The sequence below is a fragment of the Pocillopora damicornis genome, chromosome 4, assembly GCF_964200805.1.
Source record: "Pocillopora damicornis chromosome 4, jaPocDami1.2, whole genome shotgun sequence".
Taxonomy (NCBI): domain Eukaryota; kingdom Metazoa; phylum Cnidaria; class Anthozoa; order Scleractinia; family Pocilloporidae; genus Pocillopora; species Pocillopora damicornis.
Window position 1 is genome coordinate 24,598,673 of NC_142673.1, and position 10,142 is coordinate 24,608,814.

Sequence of the window (10,142 nt, forward strand, 5' to 3'; positions counted from 1 at the left end):
TATACAGCTGCACACATCTTGGATCATCGACGGTAATTATATATATCAGAAGTTTTCATGCACTGAAGATTATTTCAGCAAGATGAAGACAACAGCGCTTTGTGTTTTTGCACTGTTCCTGTCTTCGATGTTAGTTGAGGGCAGCATTCCTAATCCTCCCTGCAGGGTGCTTGGAAATTGTAATGGAAAGAAAGTAAATGAATAAGTAGAAATCTCTTTCGTTTTCAATCCATCTAAAATGTTTTAGATAGTGTTAATGTTTAATTTGAGTTGAATTTTCTTAGTGGTTCGATTAGGAATGGCAATGTTTTTTCCTTTCAAAAAGATAATTTCCAGTAAGGAACACTCATAAGAGAGTGTAGAAATATCTTATCTTTGTATCAAGTCATGTCAAAATGAGCTGGAATCTTTCAATAATGTTTTTTCTTTATCATTTCATTCATATCATTGTTGAATGATCCTAGTTGTTCAACTCAGTAATTTTTCGCACTAAAAGCCGTTTTAAATTCTTTTAGGAAAGGACTCTGAAAAAGTTTAGAGATAAAGAAAAGGCTGGAAATTTAGAAATGATGAAGATGAAAATCCGTAGACGCTTGGAGGAAGTAAGTACAGGTTTATAATATCGTCTCTTCGGTTTGTCTGGTTAAGTCAGTATCCAAATGGTTGAATTGGATGAAGAAATCATTCGGTTCTTTTCATGTATTTACTCCAAATATTCGTCAGAGCTTAACGGTCTTGTTTTTTTTTATTGCTTTTTTTTCGAATAAATTTGAAGAGAAATTTTAAGATTATGTTCATTGAATCTTTGTAGGCAAAACGTGAGCAACAGTACCGGAGAGAAATTTGCTTACAAGCCCGCGAGCTGAGATGTGGAATGGAACAAAAAAAATAGGTTCACTGCAGTGAAGACTACACAGCTAACTTGAAGTTAAAGCATAATTTCATTCCTAAATAACGAAATTGAGATGCAGATGTTTTAGCCGCTATCATAAATATTATGTTCTGTGAAAATCTATAAATTGTTTGAATTCAATAAAGGCTGTGGTCCATATGGTGAATATGTACGATTCGCTCTATTTGTTGTTGAGTCCTAATATCTTAAGTGGCCCACCAGGGTAGTGTGAAGACTCTTTAACCCTTTAACTCCCATGACTGACCACGGCACATTTTCTCCTCACGATTTCAATACAATATCAAACAAACAACTGATGAGAATAAGGAAAATATCATTAAGTGGATTATCAGTTGACCCAATACCAATTTCTCCAAATCACCATCATAAAAAAAATTGTATGATAGGCAGTAAGGAGAATTATTTATAGGATCTCTGGAGTAAAAGGGTTTATCTCGAAGCCTTTATATCGATTTGTAGTTAAAAACAAGTTATTGCTCCTGTAATTCGCAGTAAATTTTTATTCACAATTTACTACGAGCCCAGTGCATCCCCAAGTAAACATCAGGGATCTTTCCGCTTGCACAGCTGCTGCAGTCATTTTTGTTTCACCATTGAAGAAAGGCATGATAATGGTCCTTAATTTAAAGAATCATGGAACGGTAACAAATCCCTATCAGTTTGAGCTACAGAGCTATACATATATAGCTTAAGTCTTGAAGAATGTAATCAGGCTTTAACAAGCTCAAACTATTCAAGATAACCTCTTTCCCTGCAGCCGGTAGTCTTTTTGGCATACTCAAATGTTGGCAGTTTCGATAGATGTCGGCCGTCTTTGTCAAAACGCACCAAGACTGATGGCTGACAGGCATCAGAACTGTCAACATCTAACCATAAAGGGAAATTTATATCATTACCTGCCGCGGAGAATTTCACGTTAAATTTCAACCTAACGGATAAGATCGAACGAACGATATCGCACGAATCGTGTGTCGAATTGCAACGCGTCCCGGCAATATAGCACGTTAGTCGGCTGCCAATGGTGTATTTTATTTTGGTGCCTTTTATTTTAACTCGAGATTAAGATAGCTCTGTTTAGTGACATAATTCCTCTTGTGATTTGATCTCAGCTATCCATGCATCATAACCTCCCAGCCAGTGGAATAAAAAGGGAAAACATGCAGCGGTCTGCTAAAGCCTCCTCGTTAAAATTCACGTTTTTGGAAAAAGTGTCGACAAAGCCTTGCGAGTGCAGAACCGAGCGGCTTTATCCGGACTGGCTCACGTTGACCGCCTCCCAGCTTTAAATATGTTAGCATAATGGTTTTTCTATAGGATTGCGTTGCGCGAGAGAAAAGACACCCGCAAAAAAAAAAAACAACAACAACGAATGGATAAAAAAATAAATACAAAATTAAGCGCTCGTAGAGATACTGAAATCGAAAGACAAAGAAGAATGAGACGGTTATCTGATAATATTTTCCTTAAGTTTTGATTCTTTTTTTTCGCCGCAAATTAGTTTTAATCCTGACAAAGCTTAACTGATTGCACTCAACAAGACAAAACAATCGCGATAATATGGCTGGCCATTTCTCTCATCGTCTTTCATCTTTTTTAACTAGCAAATGATAATGCAAATATTGATTATAACGAAGATAAAATAAAAGCTAATTTTTTTCGTTTGTCTCAACGATGTAGTCATGTGTGATGTAGATCGCGACGTTTCAACTGCATACTGCTAGTCTTCTTCAGGTGATGTCGACTGGTCATGCTTGATCTTATAAAGCATGATGCTCTGCTGTGATTAGTTGTTATTCAACAGCTCTGATTGGTACATTTCGATCCTTGCTGTTCACTCAGTGATTTGCTCCCTTGGCGGTCCGCTGTCGCACGGCTCTCCTGTTGTTGCGTCTTTTGATCGTGGGCATCCACACTTCTGGAATTTCTATTTCACTATCCCTGCTGATATTGTTAGGGTGAAGTCTTATATGAATTGCTTCTTTGACCCTGCGCGTGTAGTAATAAGGGCCACGATCAATAAACTTTACTTAGTTCCAGAGTGACTTGTGTCCGGTTGTTGTGCTCTGAAACGGCGGAGGTCTCGGTGGGGGCGAGTCGAATGTCTCGATCGTGCTCATTAATTCTGTCTTGCATAGGTCCTCCAGTCTCTCCGATGTTCACCTTGCCGCATCCACAGGGAATCCTGTAAACTACGCCATCTTGTTTAGCCGGGTCGACAGCGTCTTTTGGTCGTAGTAACTGATATTTACAAAGAATATAACCCTGGAATTACTGTATGAGCACTTCTGTATTTACAAGGACGTAGTTTTTGTCAACACTAGTAAAAACTACAGCGAAGAGCGACGGTAACTGCGCTTTTAATCGTTTTATTTCACCTTTTGAAGATATGTGTTGCATACCTTCTCTAAACAAACGACTCCTTCTAAATAACTGTTCCTAGCTCTATGTAGGGCTTTCGTCGCAAATAAGTACGAGAGTTAGGACAATCACTATCCGGCTCTTTGAAGCTCAGTGGTGTAGAATATGACCGTAAATTCCAAAAGTCTGAAGTTTTCGAGGTTGCGTTACTCTCCTTACCGCTGTTTCTAGTATTTGCTTTTCTCATTCTATCTTTCTCTTCGTACCTCTCTCTTTTCCTAATCTTTATCCAAGCCATATTTCACTCGCAACCAAGTGTAAACGCGAAGACCGAGGGAACGGCAGAAATGCCGCCAATTGCTTAAATCCGACATGCACAACAGACGTGGCGGTAAATCGCTGCCTCTTATCAGGTTTTTAGCTTTCAAAATAAACTGCTCGGATTTGTATTCAAGCTAGGATCATAGTTTTTAGACTATGCATGTACCACCTTTTGTGAATGAAAATTATGTCCCTCTCTGCAAGGTGCATCCTCAGTTCGTTTAGTTGACAGTCCTTTTAGTTCTAATGAGTTCAGAAGATATGTTGAAAATTAACGCATCACAGTCTTGAATCCTTCCCTTGTTTTCCTCACTTTTTTCACAAGGCACAGCAGTCATCTAGATCAATTTTTTTTTTCAATTTTACTCAGTTATAAAAGGTATAATTTCACAGTATAGCGGAATAAATCTTTATAACAGCTGTAGGTTATACATAGTATTTCATCAGAGAGGGAAACACTAACTACTTGAGATACTCAACAGGCATTTATAAGACTAAAACTGGGCTTCAGTTTTAAGCATTTCGTGTGCAAGGACTGTCTCAAAATCTAGCCAATATAAGCTGGTGTTTGGTCGATCATTAAGATTGCGTGATGTGTTGTTCATAACCATATAGAATGGATAAAAGGCTTCCGTGCGTTGGACATCGAACTTCTGATTTTCGTTCCTTTTTATTTGGTGCAAAAATATCGTTCTTAGCCTGTTTTATGATCATGTAGCAAAGGATAACGTAAATGACGAAGTTAATGAAGTAGATAATGTAGTCAATGTGGATTTCCATCGCCTAGAAAGGAACAAAGAAAGTTAATAAGCTGTCTCCAAACATCACATTCATATGTTAAAATCGTTCATGATGTCACCTAAAACTTAGAATTATATGACAACTTAAAAGAGCGACGCAAACATCACTTGTATTCTCGATCGCAAAATTGTAACTACCTTTAAATCTTAAGTTCCGCACAGTTGAGATTCTCCAGCTGAATTTAAGACAAAATTCGGTAGGCTAGCAGTAATTCAAGCCTCTGACCTCAACATTAGGTGTTGTAAATCTCATGCATTAAAATTAAAGAGAAAAAAATAATCTTTCCATTGGAAAGGGTAAACGGTTGTAAATTTTGCCTCATTTACGGTGGTCTTGACGGCATTATTTGCTGATGAAGACGATATTAATATTTGATTCGCAGCGAAAAAAATTAAAGTTTGTGGCAAATTAAAACTGAGCAGATGAACAATTTTACTCGGCCTCATTTACCAATAACTTGTTGGGGAATCTTTGAAATTAGCCACTGTAGACAATGCATCAACAAATTTACGAAAATGGAATTTAAAACCTTATTCAAATATTCATTTTAGCTTATGAAATCATTGAAAATGAAAGTAGTCATTAGAAGGTTATTCCATGAAAAGAAAACCATTATAAACAATAGGTGGACATATGATGAAGACAGGCAAGTCAAGTTCCATCCAGAGAGTCAAACGACGTGACGGTTGTTGCTAGGAAGACAATGTTTTAAACACGAAAGGGAAGACAGAGTTCAGATTTTTAAATTTCATAAAAAACGACCCTGTTGAGAGGTCACAAAACTAAATTTTGTGCCAAAAATGTTATGTAAATATTAGGCAAACTCTAAACTACGTAAGCAATAATTTCCGCTTCGAAACTTGGGTGGGGAAAGGAGGGAGGGAATATGAAGTAAATTGGACTGCCTCCCCCTCCGCCCTCACTACTGCTCCGTCGCCTCTGCACAAAATTGTCAGTGAAAATGCACACTTTTCAATTTGCCTGAAAATAGGCTTGTATTTTCTATTTAAACTTAGAATGAAATAATAAAAAAGTTATGTCCTCAACTGTCATTTATTCCTTCATTGAAAACAGAAGTAACCAACTGAAAATCTTCTTTGAGTAGCTTTCCTTTCACATCTGGTTGACAGTTCATATCTAAGGAACCGAAGCTTTCCGCTTCACCACCGGCCTCTCTGGGTAGTATGATCTGCAAATATCTTTCACCATCGGCCAACATTCTCGGCATAGGAAAACTCCAGCAATAGTGTACACTACCACGATGAAAGTAACCATGATACGAACGTGGAAATCTACCTCCTCTTTTGAATCTGGAGATGGCATTATTTAAGCTCGTTGTTACACACTGGTGTGGCCGAATTCACTAGCTGTAAATAACAAGAGGAGGGAATTCAGCAAGTCACCTCAGTGCCCAGATGCTCTTTCAATGAAGAAATCTGCAAGGACAGGATCTCTGGTGAGTTTTTGGCGTGTCCTTAGTAGGAAGGAGAATTTGCTTTCGATCGGAATCTTTCTCAGTTCTCTCAGATTTATCTTGTGGGCGAAGCGAACGTGCTCTGAACAGCTTGTGAAAATTTGTGTGGTGTTTTGCTAAATTTTATCTAATATGTTTTTTTCATAAGTTTGAAGAATCCATTTTGACAATTATTAACTCTTTTATTGTAAAGCAACTGCCATTTTGAACCAATCAGATACCGAAAGACAATTTTCACGGTGAAAAAACTTGGAAAAGGCTGTCGTGCTTCCAAGATACAGGCTGAAGTTCGTTCAAATCCATTAAATTTGAATGCAAAGTATTGCAAGGGGCCATAAAAAGAAAGAAATGCAAAAAACAAAAAAACAAAAAAACAAAAAAAAGAAAAATAGCCTAAACATATGTCCATGAATTATAACAAGAGAAAAGAGTAGTTCCATTATTTTCTGTGGATGTAAAATACGTATTTGTGTAACGTTTTACAAAGCCCTGACCATAATGATAAATGGACGTTCAATCGTTTGTCTCATGATATAGAGTTGTTCTAAGTTTCACCGGTTTTGTTTATGCGAAAAAAATCCGTCGATTGTGGATGTATGATGGACAGCTGTTTGTCAGCGGGTCATTTCCATATGCACAATGCCATTGCTTTCAAACTAAGGTAGGTACGTAGCTACTAATATTGAAATGAAATGGAAATTTATCACATGAAAAATTTGGGGCTAATTAATTAAAGTCTCATTTTGAAAGTTAGGGCCTTCAGAACTTTTAAATGGTCCACTCAGGGAGATCCTATGTCGTTAGACAAACGATTGAATGCAAATATCTAACAGGAGTATTTCTGTATGACTGGGAAATTATTTCCTGAAATGAGATCGACCTCATATGAAATCTTCAATTGAGCCCTACAGGCTTGCATGTTGTCAGAGGCATGAAACTGTGGTGATCTGGTCACTTAAAAACACAAAGAATAACAGCACAAAGATACTTCTGCGTTTGTTTCACTGAAGCAACTAATGATCTAACCATCGTACAAAAAGAGACACTTTGAATTACAACTAAAAGATCACTTAGTCATTGCACTGAGGCAATTCGTCTTTAAATAAAGTTAAAGTAATAAGGGTAGAGCGAGTTTTGCATGGGGAACAAGAGACGAACAAATGAGATGGACTGGGTCTTAGTGCGCGATGAAAGGGAACTGAGTACGAAACTGTTACGACAAGACAATGATTGAAATTTAGGTCTTAAATTTTTATACTTCAGTATCGGAATCAACAAGTAAATTGTCAGTAAAATGACTGATATGTGAATTGCGTCAGAGCGAAGGGCTAACGCTTGAAACGTCAGCTTTTAAACTCTTTATGATGGCCAATTTACGTTAACAACTCAGTTAATAATTGCTGGTTTGCAGCTGACGTCATACATTTATGCAAATTAATCGTCCGCCATGTTGGTGCTCATCTCAGGTGTGAAATTTCATGCAAATATAGTGCCATCTCTATAGTGCCCTCTTTCAAATACTTTGTTCTATGGATACTTCAAGCGAAAAAAATCCAGAATCGCAAGAGAATATTCTTCTTAGGATACCCGTGCTTTCGAGCTATGCGGAGGGCCTAGAAAGCCATGTTCGAGAGCGATATTTAAAGAAAATTTCTGTGGTCGGTGTCGATCCAGCAGCCATTCCAAAGGAGCAGTTCCACTCAGAATGTTTGCCTCCGATTGAAGTCTCAGACCTTCTTTCCTATTTAGTTCTCGAGACAAGTTACTATACAAATAAGCAGTTTAAAGCTTTCAAAAGTCTTGAAGCATACAAGCAAGTGGTGTCTGGCTTCGTAAACTCGGTTCAAGGAGCAGAGATTGTCAACAAGATTGTTGTTGTGGCGAAGGTGAAACATTCGCAACGGATGAACGATCCTCTGATAGACATTTGGATCATCGCAGAAAGTGATGGTACCATTCTTTCAGCTCATTGCTTAGGCTGCAAGGCAGGCCTTGCTGAATCCTGCTCGCACGTAGCAAGTGTCCTTTTCTATATCGAAGCAGTGACAAGAATCCAAGGGAAACTCGCATGTACTCAAACTAAGTGCACGTGGATTCTGCCAACGTATGTTAGAGAAGTGCCGTACTCGAAGGTGCGGGATATCGACTTTTCGTCCGCGAAAAAGCTTAAAAAGACGCTGGACCAAAGAATCGACTCCCTGCACCCAAATTTCGGGGAACAACAGAAAAACTCAGCGGAGAAGGACGATCTAAGTTCGCCCATCGTATCTCTATCAGGAGAAGAAATGCAGGCTGTGTATGCGAAGCTAAATGCTTGCAAAATTAAAGCTGCTGTTCTCAGCTTCATCGATCCCTATGCTGACCAGTTTATCGATGAGAGCCGCTCCCTGCCGATTATTCCCGATCTATTTGAAACGGGAAATGTTGATCTTGCTTATCCAGAACTACTAAGAAAATGTGTTGAAGTGACATTGGATATTTCTGATGAGCACGTAAACAAAGTGGAACTCAACACAAGAGATCAAGCTAGTGGGTCGGGATTTTTTAGACATCGTGCTGGCCGAATTGGTGCGTCCGAAAGTCACGCAGCATTTCACACAAACATTGCACAGCCCTCTCAGTCTCTGATTAAAACAATTTGTTACCCAAGCCTCTACATAGTTAACACTAAAGCTACCAGGCATGGTAAGAGGCATGAAAGTGATGCTGTAAATGCATACGAAGCTGCTGTAAAAACTGGTCATGTGAACTTAACTGTTAAGAAGTGTGGCTTGTTTATTAACAAAGAACATGAATTTCTCCATGCCATTCCTGATTTCTTAGTTTCATGTGACTGTTGTGGCACTGGATGCGGTGAAGTGAAGTGCCCGATTATAATCAAAGATGGCAACTTTGAAAACTTTGCTCAGCAGAAGAATTCCTGCTTAGAAAAAGTGAATGGACATTTACAGCTTAGAAAAAATCACAGCTACTACTATCAGGTGCAGCAGCAGCTTTTCTCTGTGCCTGGAATCAAGTATTGTGAGTTTGTGGTTTGTGCCATTGATGAGAAAAAGAGCATGAATTTAATAGTGCTGCACATATATCCAGATGTGCAGCATTGGAACTCTGTACTGCCCAAATTGGAAACATTTTGGAGAATATGTATTCTTCCAGAAATTCTAGGGCGATGGTATACCAGAAGATGTACAGTGCCTCCTAAATTACCAGATAAGGATGGTATTTGTTTTTGCAGGCAAATCAGACATGAGGAAACCATTTCATGCAGTGACAAAAATTGCCCTTACAAAAGGTTTCACCCTTCCTGTCTTTCGCTCACTGCCATGAGAAAGCCAAAGACTTGGTATTGCCCTCACTGCTCTCGACTTGCCCAGTTCAAGAGAAGAGGTGGTACCAGGACATCAGCACAACCCCCTACAGCATCTATTCAGGCAGCTATGAAATTGGACAACATCTGCATCTGCAAGACTAAGCCTAGTACAACAGAGAAGGTTGTAGAATGCCATGGAGACAACTGTGAAAATGGAAAATTTTTCCACCTTTCCTGCCTTGGTTTAAACAGAATGCCCAACAATTATCAAACAACCTGGAAATGTTCTGAATGCAATAAAGTTGCCACTGTCCATTCAGCCACCAACCTTACCAAGTATTGTTCTTCATCAGATTCCTCAAGTGGTGAAGAGGAAAGTGATATTTCTATCATTAAAGTCACTCATGGCAGCAGTGACAAGTCTAGTCCTCTGGGAAACATAACTGACTCCCATTTTGATTTAATTTTTAGTCCCACTGGATGGCTAGACTGTGACATTATTCACCAAGCTCAAGTTTTGCTGCGTAGTGAGAATTCAAGCATAGAAGGCTTTCAGCGACCAACTCTTGGCCCAGTTAGAAATTTTGATGTTGTCAGTGGTGAATTCATACAAATTTTGCACACTGGTCACAGTCACTGGGTGTGTGTAAGCTCCATTGGATGTGAGCTGGGACATGTCAATCTTTATGACAGCCTGTATCATGACTCTGTTTTAACCCAAGAGGTTGAAGAACAAACAAATGACTTGTTAGGGGGCTGTTTGGTTGCTCTTAACCCTATGCCAGTGCAGCAGCAAACAAATGGAAGTGACTGTGGGGTTTTTGCAATTGCATTTTCCACCTGCCTGGTCTTTGGAGAAGATCCCACATTCATAAATTTTGATGCTCAAAGTATGAGAACTCAGTTAGCATCATGTCTAAGTAATGGCAAGTTTACTTTGTTCCCTACATTCTAAGTACACTGAT

General features: G+C 38.8%; 1 protein-coding gene and 1 long non-coding RNA gene across 2 annotated transcripts; both read left to right on the top strand.

Moving 5' to 3' along the window:
* The first annotated feature begins 66 nt into the window (after window positions 1-66).
* Window positions 67-1,058, top strand: LOC149047352 (uncharacterized). The gene is made up of 3 exons (XR_016186408.1): window positions 67-193; window positions 516-602; window positions 812-1,058. It is a non-coding gene; the product is annotated as an uncharacterized LOC149047352 (long non-coding RNA).
* A 6,211-nt stretch (window positions 1,059-7,269) lies between these two features.
* Window positions 7,270-10,134, top strand: LOC149047353 (uncharacterized). Its single transcript, XM_089202452.1, has one exon. It carries the CDS (start codon window positions 7,397-7,399, stop codon window positions 10,130-10,132), a length of 2,736 nt encoding a protein of 911 aa, XP_089058578.1. The 5' UTR covers window positions 7,270-7,396; the 3' UTR covers window positions 10,133-10,134.
* Window positions 10,135-10,142: the final 8 nt, after the last annotated feature.

Bases quoted from the DNA above. Each gene is read 5' to 3' on its own strand.
- LOC149047353 (XM_089202452.1), top strand. From the start codon at position 7,397: ATGGATACTTCAAGCGAAAAAAATCCAGAATCGCAAGAGAATATTCTT.